The sequence below is a fragment of the Cydia amplana genome, chromosome 15 (assembly GCF_948474715.1).
Source record: "Cydia amplana chromosome 15, ilCydAmpl1.1, whole genome shotgun sequence".
Lineage (NCBI taxonomy): Eukaryota > Metazoa > Arthropoda > Insecta > Lepidoptera > Tortricidae > Cydia > Cydia amplana.
In genome coordinates this window covers 11,745,878-11,759,678 of record NC_086083.1, presented here as the reverse complement: position 1 = coordinate 11,759,678, position 13,801 = coordinate 11,745,878, and the positions used below count along the sequence as shown (strand labels likewise).

Sequence of the window (13,801 nt, the reverse complement as noted above, 5' to 3'; positions counted from 1 at the left end):
CGGCCGTTCCAATTTTAAAAGTTTTGTTTTGAAAGAATAGAGCTTGAAAAGAACGCCTACCAGATCTTAAGGGGACGGTATATGACGTTTTCGATTTAGACCTCACTTTGTGCAATCAATTTGTTCAATGAATGATTAATAACTGCATTAAATTATACGTAAATCTGTTCACGAAGAAGCCGTGTACCGGATCTTCACGCCATAATATTTTTGATTTGCTGTAATTCTCTACAAATCAACACTAAAACTGTCCAAAAATCAAAATAATATGTTCCGTTTGAGCAAGATGCATTACAGTTTTGTCTTTGACAGTAATTGAGTTGTTGTGGGATTTTGAAGGCTAGATAACTAAACTACCAAATTATTATCTACTTATATTTTTACTCACAAATACAACACAGAAATTCAATCCCAAATGTAAACTTTCGTATAATTTCCATACATTGACGACATCACTCAAAACTCTTCTTCGAGTCAGATGGCCGTTGGCCTTGCATCGAAGCAGACGTGTACGTCGTCGTAGCTCGTTTTTGACATTATTATAGACATTTCATCATATACGCATACGAAAATGTATACCAGTAGATAAATTGTATTTCATAAAATAGGGTAAATAAATATAATCACGTCGAGCTCGAGTCCAATTTTAAATGTGAGTTGTTGTTATTTACGGGTCGTAACGGTCGAATACAGCAGTAAATTATCCTAAAACAATACGATTACAATCGAATTTAAGTAACTTGTTCCTTCAAAACCCGCTTAAAATGAAAAAAAGTTTAAAGACTCGTTTTACTGATTGGGATTGATTTTCATTATGCTGGTATCAATTTTGCGTCATTATAAAAATGTATATGACTTCTGTACGTCAATGACTTTTGATGTCAATTAATTGTAATCTTGTATTTATGTTAGAGAATATTATATGTTCATTTAAATATTACTCATCTATTAATACGAAGCGTAATTCGTTTAATACCTAAAGACTTGCAGTGTCTACACCTACTTTGTTGACGTTCGTTCCGTCTATGTATGCGATTACGTAACGTGCTGTTCTGATAATCTTCAAGAATCAAGATAATTAATAACGGCAAGATCAGCATTTAGTACCAGCGAGTTTTGCGGATTTGGAGACCGAGATGAAGCTTACAGGCCAATATCGCTGCGGCCCGGCCTGCTTATTGTTATGTGTATAAATCGAATGTTATATAAATTTACTATAAAAAACAATGTTTTATTTCAATGACATTCTGTGCGTAGAGGTATGTATGTTTCGGTGATTATAAGAATTATGTCCACACAATAATCGTGCAAAGCAGAGACTGCATTATTTCTTTACGGTATAAGCGGTAAGGAAAAACTCATTGGTATCCTGGCTCGTACCAATGAGTTTTTCGGAACTTATGTACGAAATATCATTTCATATTTACCACTAGCTTTTCGGTGAAGGAGGAAACATCGTGAGGAAACCTGCATACTCGTAGTGGATACATTTGCGAAGAAATTCAAAGCTGTGTGTGAAGTCCCCAATCCGCATTGGCTAGCCCAATGCGTTGAGATTATTGTCTATACAGGGTGGTCCAAACCTTGACGTCCAAAAATCGTGGGCTATCAGAATGTACCCCATATGTATGTTAGCCGATTTTTCGTAGTTTTCAAGTTATGATTTTTTAAGCTTTTAACTTTTCCTATGAAATTCCGGGGTTCCCATACAGAGTGGCTGAAAAATAACTGCATTCCGTTGCCAGGGAGGTGTTGGGATTATACTGAGCAACTTTTATTATTGGACCAACCCCGAAATCGCGAAAAAAAAATTGGTTTTTTATACATTTTGGCTAGTCCATTTTCTATGGAAGGGTAATTTTTTTTCGCGGTTTCGGGGTTGGCCCCATTGTAAAAGTTGCTCAGTATAATCCCAAAACCTCCCTGGCAACGGAAATGCAGTTATTTTTTAGCCACTCTGTATGGGAACCCCGGAATTTCATAAGAAAAGTTAAAAGTAAAAAAAAATCATAACTCGATAACTACGAAAAATCGGCTAACATACATGGGGTATATTCTGATAGCCCACGACGTGAGGAATCTAAAAAAAAATTTTTGGACGTCAAGGTTTGGACCACCCTGTATATAGGCTGAATTATTATTATTATTTATAGGCGGTACGGTACCGTTATTATTTATCAATACCGCTTCGTTTTGAAGGTACTATACCTGTTGAAATATAAAGTACGGTACCGGTATAAAATTGCAGCAGGTACAACTATTTTTTATAGGTGTACAGTCAGCTGCAGAGAAAAGGTACCACCCCTGCATACAATCTTCTATGCAGGGGTGACCTGCAGCTGACTGTACCTAAACCATCACTGACCGAGCGTAGGCGAAGGTCTCCGTTTCAGCTTGGGCAAAAATACTTTCGTTTGTTCGAATGTTCTCCTTTGCATATCACATTTCTCAAATATCTCGAGAAAATTTGTAAGCAGGTTCGGTAGTTGGATATAATTACTCGGTTTCTTTTTTTTTTATAAGTTCTAATAGGCAGAGATTGTCATAAAGGACTTAAGCGAATGTAGGGTCTGTGGTACTTAAGACCATTGTGATTATTAGTAGTGTCCGATCGAAGATTCGGTTTCGGTTTCGGCCAGTTTCGGCCATAAAATCATGTTTCGGCCGTAGTTTCGGCATCGGCCAAAAAACGGCCGAATCTTTCGGCCTGGCCGAAACATACGAAATAGTACTTCGTATTATGAAACTAAACTATGTGACAAAGACCAAAAGTTGGGGAGCAAGTAGGACAACAATATTTATATATACAGAAATTTGTGTTTCGGTCGGACACTAATTATTAGGTACTTACTGATTACGCTGCGCCGCGTGGAACGTGAGGTGCGTTGGGGTAAGTGCATACAAATCATTCAAGAAAAAAATCCCTTTTAAGATCACTCGTGTGTCTGCCCCTAATAGACTAATTCAATTGAAATTTGGTACACATTTGTCACATATGACAAAGAGTCGGTGATCCAAAGATGGACTAGTAACGTAAATAAATGAACTTCTAACTTTGCGGCCATTTTTTGTATCGTGTGATATATCAGATATTAAATTATAAGATATTTACTAATAATAAGCATTGGTCACGTAAATTATTTTTAGATTTTTTTGCAAGTATGATATAGAACATTATTTCAATTATTTTTAAAATTAAGCCTATCCAAAGGCGACTTGGAAGAAGTGTCATGGGGATCTACATTCGTTGGGTGAAAAACAAGTTTTTTTGTCTAATTATCGTTTAAAACTCAATCGATCGGCAATAACGCGGGCACATAAAACAAAAAACTTCTTTTTTCACTCATAAAACTCCTTAAACCTAATAAGAGCTAAACAAAAACAAGTGCGAGTCGGACTCGCATTCCAAGGGTTCCGTATATTAAGTCCGTCTCACGCTTGACTGCACATTTCTTATAGATTTTCCTGACATATATAGGTAAAGAACTACTTTGTGTATTTTTTTCAAAATTTTAGATCCAGTAGTTTCGGAGAAGGTGGGCGGAGAATGATAATTTTTTGCCTATTTTCATGAATAACTGCTGAACTATTAATCCTAAAATTATAAAAAAAAAAATTATTTGAGATTCTTACAATGGGCTCTTTTATTTGATATGTAACACTATATAGTTTAAAAAACATTTTTTTTTTTCATTTACCCCCCCCCCCCAAAATGGCTGCCGTATTTCAAATTCTCTAAAATAAATTTTATTTACGTTACACGTCCATCTTTGGGTCACAAATTTACATTAGTGTGCCAAATTTACATATGTGTGCCAAATTTCAACTGAATTGGTCCAGTAGTTTCGGAGAAAATAGACTGTGACAGACGGACGGACAGACGGACAGACGCACGAAGAATTATATGTATATGCACTTACCCCAATGCACCTCTCGTTCTACGCTGCGCGGGGTTCATTGCCGCTCCTACCGCCGTAAGTGTAAGTACAACTACATCATCAAGGCTACGATCGAAGATAATCAGTTCAGCACTGAAATCTATTATTTCGGTGGAATGCCAGTATAATATTTAATTATTTATTTTAATGTTATAAATTTAATAGCAAAATAAATAGCGAATATACGATACTCGTACAAGTAAATCTGTAAAGATCTTAGGGGTACATCAGCCGACATATATTATTAAATTTTATTTTGTCCGCCTTAAATAAATTTCCACCCTGCCAAAACTTTATTTATTTAAATTTCTAATTGAATTGATTTTTCGCCTTATGAATAACCGTATAGAGTAGTAAATAACATTTTACATCTGACTTAATGACATCTGGGTTTATTCGGTTTAACTTTACAAAACGCGTATCTCGACAAAGCCGTAATATGCAGAAAATAGTTAACAATCAAATGAATTAAATTAGAATTTAAATACGTCACGTGTGACATGAACAGACAAGGAGAGCAAGATTTAATGTATTGTTTCTCTTTCTTCTTTCAATGGAACGTTTTTACAGTTTCTGTTCCTCAAAAGAGGTCAGTGGTTATCACTAAACTCAAAACGCTATCTTAAAAAAACTTGATGGGTCAATGACCTGTCCCAGTAAAGTGAGGTAGTGTGCGTGAAGTGCGCTTGTGTGTGAAATGGGGTAAATTGACAGAATCTGAAAATTTACCCACCTCTACTGTCGCCTTAAGGGGCCCACTGATTAACAGTCCGCCGGACGGTATCGGCCTGTCAGTTGTTCGGAACTGTCAAAATTTAGTTCTAAATGACAGGCCGATATCCCCCTTTAAGCTGAAAATGTAAAAAAGTCAAAGACATAATACAAATGGGGTTGGCTGGTCAAAATTGTTTACAAATCGCCAGTATAGGTATAAGCTGTCAGTCCTGTGAATAGTGTAAAATTCTTGTTTTTAATTTTATGGCAAGAATGCCTTCCCTTTTAGCCAAATCTGATAGACAAACCTAGACACAACCCATTTAGGTATACTTATTATAAATTATAAAGCAGAATTTGCTTGGCTATCAAAATATTATGATGGAGGACTAGTTTTTACAAAAGCGATTACCTACTCTTTAAGTTTGAAGAGGAAAATATGCCTTGTTGGGATTATTCGGTTATATCAAGATGTTTTTCTATACTACATCTCAAGACACCACAGATGGACGAAAGTTTAAATACTTAGAAGTCCTGAACGCATACTGCAGAGAAACCGATATGCCTCAAGTTTTTACTAAACAATTTATCACCACCGTACCCCCGTACTTTCCGTTCCGATCTTCACAACCGTTACTCAACGCGAAGCACTTAATATTATAAATAAAAGGTATGCAACAATAAGATACGTCCGATTGTACGCTCTATGGATCGCAACGCCCAAGGGTCGAGGCGTGAGGCATGTCAGGAATTTTAATCGCATCCAAGCCTCCGCCTCGGTCGAGAGCAATAAAAAAAGTCGCGGGGCAGGTTGAATTTTGGTTATGGACGGACATTATCTAGCACCGACCAGCGACCTTCTTTTGTTTTTAATGCGCGCCATTGTTTTGAATTTCGAACCGATTTTTGGTCCATGAAATTCTAGCAGCCGAACCGTACTCGATACGAAACCGCTTTCGGTCTATTGACGTCATTGGTTTACAAACTAAAACTGAAGTCAACTTTGTGTTCAGTTAATATAGGTTAAGCGTCCCGTGCTGTTTGAGGTTGTTCTATATCTCGTGTTGCAAACGGTGGAATCGGTATTTAAATGTCGTATAAACCAGACTTTACCAAGCATTAGGCATTGATGAGAGACGTAAAATTAGTTTCGAAAAGCCACGGGTGCAAGCGAGATGATCATATCGAGATACGTACACGGGAGTAAGCGGGATGGTTGTGAGGCAGTGTTGGACCAAAACCGGTCCAAGGGAGGCAGATGCTCCGTAGAAACCCCCAGGCAAAGTTACCAACAATGAGAAAATAATTATTAAAAACATTTCCAGTGAATTTCTGATTTTGCTTTTTACGGGAGTGGGAGGATCGCCTCTCACATTTATTGCTCTTGGTAGTCCTTTTTGAGTTATAAATGTTTTAAACTGAAGCTTTAGTTTCCTGCAGCTGTCGGTTCTTGGGAAAAAAAGTCGAAACTGAATGCGGTCTTCATGTGGTTTCATTGCGTCATCGGGATACTAAACTTATTAAAACTTTTAGACATTCCCTCATGTTCGAACATAGCTTGATCATGTTTTCTTCTGATATTTACTCCCAGTAGACTTCGACTGTAATATATCTCAGTTAATTCTACCGTTCCTCAGCGCTCGAGACCATTACTTTCACATACCAAAATATCCATCTTAATAGGCAATTTTACCAACTACAGTTGACGTACCATGCAAGCAATTTGGCCCCTTGCCTACATTCCGACGCGTGGTATGCAAGTTTTTGCCATCTCGCTTCCAGCTTCCAGGTAACAATCTAAAATTATGAGAACTAGGTTCACAAATTGCCTATGGAAGGTTCAGGTTCATTATAAAGAGATTTGGACGTGTCGATGCTTAGCGATTTGCGGGCGGTGTCAATAATAATTATGGTTTTTTATGCTCATTTTAAAGGATTTTGAGTACGATTAAAATTCGATCATGAGTGCTGATACTGAGCGTTTTAAGCGTACCATTTTGGTTGTTGTGAATGGTGGAATCATTTTGTTTTAAAGAACGACACCTTCGACCCGGACTCCGCAAAACTGATTTACAGTGTAGCCCAGCTAGTTGACTAGGATGATCGATCAAAAAACTAGCTATTAGAGATACCTTAATCTGTTTTTAGATACCACGCAGTTGATTATTATGGGAAAGATAGTAACTAGAGAAGTTTCAGACTTTTCAGAAGAGTACTAACCCGTTTGGCAAATGAAATAAATTTTGCTATTATAGAACAATGTGCATCTCTATGTAAAAAACCCTTCGATTTATTACAAATTTTATTACATTCTGTTTTCGCAAAAAGCAAATAAACATAGTTGTTCCTAAATTAGGACAAATAAGTTTATTTGGCGCGATTTACATTTAAGAAAACATTACAAATGTAAGAAAGGTTCCCCCAGAAGCTTGCTTCCCCTAGGTAGCTTTGAGTGACATAAAAATATACTACTTATTTACTACAATGGTATTGCATTACGATTCTCCATAACCTCACGTTGCATCTTCGGTGCGGTCTCATTCCTGATGTCTTGAAAAAATCTAACCAAGAGCATGTGCAGCATTACGCGGTTGGTTGCCCGGGAAAAATGACAACCATCCTGGTAACTCGTGAGAAGAACGTGGCACAGGGTTGCCTTTGATCTTGAGATATGTCTAGAAAAGGTTTTTTGATTTGATTGCCCTGTGACAATTTAGAACCATAAAAAAACGAATAACTGGTTTTTGAACAATCAGTCGATGTTGAGATCTAAATAAAATAGGTACTTAAGTATTACGTATAAATAAACGCATTTACAAACAGCTCAAACACCCCAACGAACGCGAAATGAGGAGTTCAGAGGCCCGTTTCTCAAAAGATTGTAACTTGTAATACAAGCGGATGTCACTTTTTGACAGCTTTTGTTAGAAAGGGATGGAAGTCCCTTACAAGTACAAGTGGAAACTTGTATTACAAGTTACGAGCTTTTGAGAAACGGGCCTCTGGTATTCACCAGCAGTGTCTTCTCTTCGTGTCTTCAAATGACACTTGTTAAAATTTGTGATATATAGACATCGCTTTTGCCGAATTTTCTATCGTTATTTCTAAGTAGGTAGGTATATCTGCATCCATAATTGATGAAGAATTCTTCCAAATATTACAATACATTTGATTGGTTGCACATTAATAGACGTCACGTGTGTTTTTATTGACATGTGATGTTATACATCACGGATAAGAATAGGTACCTACTTACATGCAATTAGTATTTAATATGTTTCTGTGGTTAACATTCCTAACATTATTGATATAGGTAGGTACATATATCGGAGAGCAAGGAAAATGTAGGGTACTATGTAAGGTACCGACAGTAAATAATTTCCATACGATATATCCGTTTATATTCGTATTTACTCGTTTAGTTCAAATTTCCTAGTGGTTTAATGCTCAAATGTTCTTGATTATCCTAACAGGATTAAACTTTATTTCAAGATTTTGGTCATTTAATTAAAAATATCTGGGAGACCGAGCTTTGCTCGGTAAACATATAAAAACTCAAGAATTAGCGTTTTCCCAGAGATAAGACCTAGCTAGATCGATTTTTTGCCCCCGAAAACCCCCATATACCAAATTTCATCGAAATTGTTAGAGCCATTTCCGAGATCGCCGAAATATATATACATATAAATAAATAAATAAATATACAAGAATTGCTCGTTTAAAGGTATTAGATAGATAGATGTTACTATAAGGTTAAGTACATTATCTAGTTAGATCAAACCTAAGTACCTATTGACTCTATTTTTTAGTCCATTCGATTACCTCAAAGCTAGTCTACCTCAAAGTGACTATTCCAATTCCACCCTAAGAAGACACAATATTGTAAGAATTTCATACGGACTTGCGGCCTTTTTCTTTTAGGGGTTATCCCAGCAGGGTGCTCTTGCGCAGGTAGATGCGCATTTGTGCGCATTTTTGTTCCTGAATACCTTTACGTGCATTTGCAATCCCGTCTTGCGACTCATCTACTTGCCGGTTTTCTTTGTGGACTTTGTATTATAGTCTATCTTTTAATTCAAAGAAAATACTGGGTCTATTACAATTCACAAATAATTCGGTTTTGGTTTAATCTAATACTAACTAATATAATACATATATGGATATGTCTTGACAAGACTCTGATCGATTCTTTATTAAATTTTAAGTGTAATTTAATAGGACTAATAAACTGTTTAACATAAGTACATACTTTTGTTGTAATTTCTTTTTTTTTGTTTCCGTGTTGTTGTCTATGTAGTTATTTATTTACTAGTTAATTTATGTATTTCAAGGGTATTCATCATCATCATCATCATAACATAAGAGCTTTGCTCTTGTCGGTGGAGTAATCTCCAATCATTCCTTTCTTGTGCCAGTCTTTTAATTTCCTCATACGACGTATCATTTTTTATTTCAAGGGTATTAGTTGCCTTAAATTAGTGGCATTTATTAAGGCCTTTGCGGAACACCCCTTGTTAGGTGATTGCAGGAAAATGTGAGAAAATCCTTGTACGAGTAACAACGTCGTGCATGTGCCACTGCTGCGCGTCTTGCATTCCTTTGCGCGGCGGCTTTGCCTGGATTACTGCATTTCTTGCTAACTAACTAACTAGCCCTGTATACATAAATATAAATACACATAGTATTGAGTATGTATTCACCTTTTGTGTTCATCAAAAATGGACTCGGACAAATTACGAAGCAATCAATCTTTAGATTACCTTGATCGATTGGTCGATTCTTCACAAGGAATTATCTAGAACGTTTGATGGCTTGGGTTTTATTATAATAGCGATGATGAACATTTGAGTTGGAGCGGTAGACATCTCGCTGATTCAGGTAGAATAGTCAAACCTTTCCTGATATAGGTATACTTATGTACCCAAAAAAGAGTTTATAGATGCTTATACAAATGTGGTTGTTCGCGTGCGAGGACACGAGCGAGGTCACCGGGAGTCCGTTACAGTCCGTCCAGCCCGACACCTCTTCTCCGAACTTATTACGACAGATGGCCGGCTCGGGAAGGCAGGAGCGCGGCCCGGAGAGATCGACCTCCGAAATGCGCCCGAGATCGCATTCTTTCGGCGGCGCGGGCGCATTCCACTGCGCGCCGAGCTGCGCGCTGCGTCAGTCGACGCGCGCCCTTTTGGGGGTTAAGATGTGTCCATCGCGGTCGCTCAAAATGTGGTCCCAGCCGCCCGTTCCCGAGCTCGAGCCCTTCCGAGAGCGCGCGGCCACCGTCAGCGCCTGGTGCAAAGGCTGCTTTGGCAACCAAGTGGCGAAGATGGTCCGCGAGCCGGAATACGGCGTCCGCGTCGATCCTACGTCCACCCGGCCGGCCGGCTTACGCGTGCGCGACGAACCTCAGTACCAAAACTTGGAGGAACTTCGCAAGCGTCCCGAGTACGCTAATCTAGACGAGATCAGTCGCGAGTTCGGTTACCGCCTCTGCCCTGAAGGACAGAATTTAGAGGATGAGGCGATCTATGAAAACATTTTGTCGGTGCGTCAGATCCGATCCGCGGAAGTGAGATTAGTGCCGATGTCTGAAGTGCCCTTTTATGAAGGACAAGGATATGTGGCTACGCAGGTCCTGAGCAGGAACGGGACTTTTCCGCAGTGTCCACCCCACACTTGGAGCCGGCTGCACCACGCTGTCCGGCAGACTGGATCCTTGAGAGTCTTTACTGTAAATATCCAATGTTTTAGGAATCCAAAATAGATCTTCTTAAAAGGAAGGTTTGTCTATGGTTTCGATTTTTCATGTGTATTATACCCATGATCCAATTTCAATGTTTATTTCATAGAATATTACGGATTACAAATTTTGAATACTAACTACATATTATATTCTTCCACGTTTTAAATTGATTTTGTATAAGATTTATAAGATTATATTTAGCACTCGATTTTACATTAAACATATATTATACAGTGATCGATTGGTATCAAAAGTTTTCGATAGCGTTTCGATACCCGATCGGCCGCAGGATGTACCCGTATGAAATGATGTAGTTGCTTTTTTTACACGCATTCCAATCAAAAACTCGTTGCCCAGTAGGTATAACTATACCCAACGCTGTAGTTAGTCGGACCAAGTTTTTTATGCAGTCGCCGCCGTCACTCGAAACCATTGCGTCCCCCTAAACACGGTGGTGGTAATTCTAATTTCGATCATCACCCATTTTCAGCGGGTGCAAAAAAACGTTGGTCAATAAAGCGGTAAAAAAAATTGCGAAGGAATTTTACTCTAATGACTTTTGGAGGGGTTCTGATGAATTTCGTGAGGAGATGCGAAGCGTATGACCCGGTGTTTTATTTAGAACTGTGAATATGTAAATGTCAGTCTTGACCGTAAAATTAATAATTGTAAAGATTCGACTTGACACCCATTAATTCTCGATTTGCTCTTTTGCATGCAAATGAGGGGTACTGATGGATGGATGTGGTTATGCGTCTGCGCGTTTTGCTTTTGGACTTTTAAAATTTTGATTTTACCAAATAGGTTTTAATTCAAGTTTTGGGCTAAATTTAGATTTACCCAGGTATTTGGCTCGGACGACCATTGCGACGAATAATTTAATCATTAAACTGTATTTTTCGATTGTAGGACGCTCTGTTTCGTGGTCAAACTATAGGAATCCTTATAAGTTTGCGATATAGTACCTACATATTTTCAAACACAGAACGAGTTGCGATTAAATACTTGTTGTCAAACTTATTTTGGTGCACTTTCTTTTTTTTGTTTTTTTTTTTTATTTGTCTCCTCTCGTTTCTTCCACTCGACCCTGTCCTCGGCATTTTCCCACCATTGGGGGTAGAATGCGTCCAAGTCGTCCCGCCATCTCCTTTTCGGTCTGCCTTTTGAACCCTGGCCTGCACCGTCTATGGTGTTTCGTGGGTCCCACTCGGTAACCATTTTGGTGCACTTACAAACTTGTAATAGATTTAAATTTTATACTATAATAGCGGAAAGCGGATAGCCAGCCTGTCATAAATTTGTTATTGCTGTATTTTATGCATGGAAGCTTATAAACTTCAGGGTTTTACAGTGTGCTTTTCTAGCCCTATTAAAGTTTATATTAACACCTTTCTATTGGCTATGTGCAAAATAAAACGATGTATTGAGGAAACTACCGATGTATTGGATGTATGAGCTACGAATTTGTATGATTCCATGTACATATGTATATTTTCTAAATCAAATTTCTATTACACCTTATGTGTATAATTGCATGAATTCTATAGTAATTTAAATTGTATTTTTTCCCTTATTTTCTCGTAATGCATGTTAATTATATGATGTAATTATTTTTGAAAAGATGTGTCCCGCCGAGTTTGTTGCCGGTCCCATATTGGGATACCCTCCTCCAATTGAGGGGGGATTAAAATCTTCTCGGGGCAGAGGTGTAGGGTTGGAGCCGGTCTACCTAGCTTTCTTTGACGTTCATAAGCGCATTGTAATTATGCCTACTTGAATAAACTATCTTTTATCTTTATGTTTATCTTTACCTATTTAAAAGCTTCATCATCATGTGCTGCGATGGTATAAATTTAAACGTATGCCAAAATTTTTGGACTACTTATTTTATTCGACATCAGTATTTAGAATAGAATAGAATATAATTTATTCGTAAGCACAGACAATACATAATATGAAAGAAAACACAAAATAAGATTGAAGTGCCACGAAATGGCCTCATCTCAGCATGTTGCTGGTGGCTTCCAGCGCTGGTCTTCCGATGAGACCATCAAGTGAGAAGAATCACGGAGGGTAACAGACTAGAAGAAAAAGACATCAAATAACGTACAGTGAACAAATAGTAAAATAAAAAATAAAAGTTACACAGAAGGAAGATACAACATAACGACTATATTAAATTAAGACTATTTTATAAATATAAAACAAGCATCATTTGCAATACACCTCTAAAAATCTCATCTTAATTTGATATCCGTACTATCCCTACTAATATATAATAAATGTTTAAGTAACTGCTTGTCTTTGTTGCCTCTATTTGGTATGAAGATAGTGTGAGGCCCGGGGAAAGACTTAGGGAAGTTTTTATTATTAATCATCATCATACTAGTTGTGTATAAACATCATATTGATAAGATTTTTTGATCGAAATATTTGCGATATTAACATTCTATCTCTTTTTGTCCACAGGCGAAGAAGGAGATGTACGATGTGAAAAAGCAGAGGCTGTGTTTGGCGCAAGATGAGTACAAACACTTGAACAATGCGCTATCTACGCTGGCGGCCTCTCGGACGAGCTGTGAGTGTTTTATACCGCTTAAAACCCTTTTACAAGCTTTTTTTAGGGTTCCGTATCCAAGGGGTAAAAACGGAACCCTATTACTAAACCCTCTGTCCGTCCGTCTGTCTGTCACCAGGCTACACCTCATGAACCGTGATAGACAGTTGAAATTTTCACAGATGATGTATTTCTGTTGCCGCTATAACAATAAATACTAAAAACAAAATAAAATAAATATTTAAGTGGGGCTCCCATACAACAAACGTGATTTTATTGCTGTTTTTTGCGTAATGGTTTTTGCCTAAGTCCCTTCGTGCGCGAGTCCGACTCGCATTTGGCCGGTTTTTTTTTACTTATGTTTCACTTGCCCCGTCATGTGTATATAATCAAATCTTGCAAGCTAAATAAGTCCAACTTTCCAAGGGGACAGTGCAATGTTATGGTACCATCTAGCTGATCTAACGATGGAGACCAGAGGTGGCCATAGTGCATAGGAACTCTGTGTTAAAATTTAATAACGCAACCTGATTATGTTTAGGTTTGTTAGTATTGTCTCGATGAGACTTAGATGATAAAATGATATTTTTGACAAAAAACTTGTTTGTGGTCACTTCCATGGATATCTACCTACTATTTATGGATGTCACTGTAATACATTACATCACACAATATTACTTAAATCTAATATTTGTGTATTCAGTCGCTTCCATAGATCTAACTGTCATGGATGTGACTCCGCTATAAAGTCATGCTAACATAAAATTAAAAAAAAACCACGTCCATAGATTCCACGGTAATGACATCCACGGAAGTGACAGTAAGCACAATAATTACTACTTACTACTACTT

At 37.7% G+C, this 13,801-nt stretch overlaps 1 protein-coding gene across 3 annotated transcripts in view; it reads left to right on the top strand.

The window, feature by feature from the left end:
• The window catches only part of LOC134654554 (protein kibra), a 118,663-nt gene that overhangs the window by 81,143 nt on the left and 23,719 nt on the right, over positions 1–13,801 (top strand). For 2 of the 3 annotated variants that reach the window (XM_063510008.1, XM_063510010.1), the window contains exons 1-2: positions 9,591–10,380; positions 12,862–12,970. In XM_063510008.1, the coding sequence (XP_063366078.1) occupies positions 9,592–10,380; positions 12,862–12,970 (898 nt within the window). In that variant the 5' untranslated portion in view covers position 9,591. Of the gene's footprint in view, positions 1–9,590; positions 10,381–12,861; positions 12,971–13,801 lie in introns of those variants that run through there. The other variant, XM_063510009.1, reaches the window with a different exon arrangement.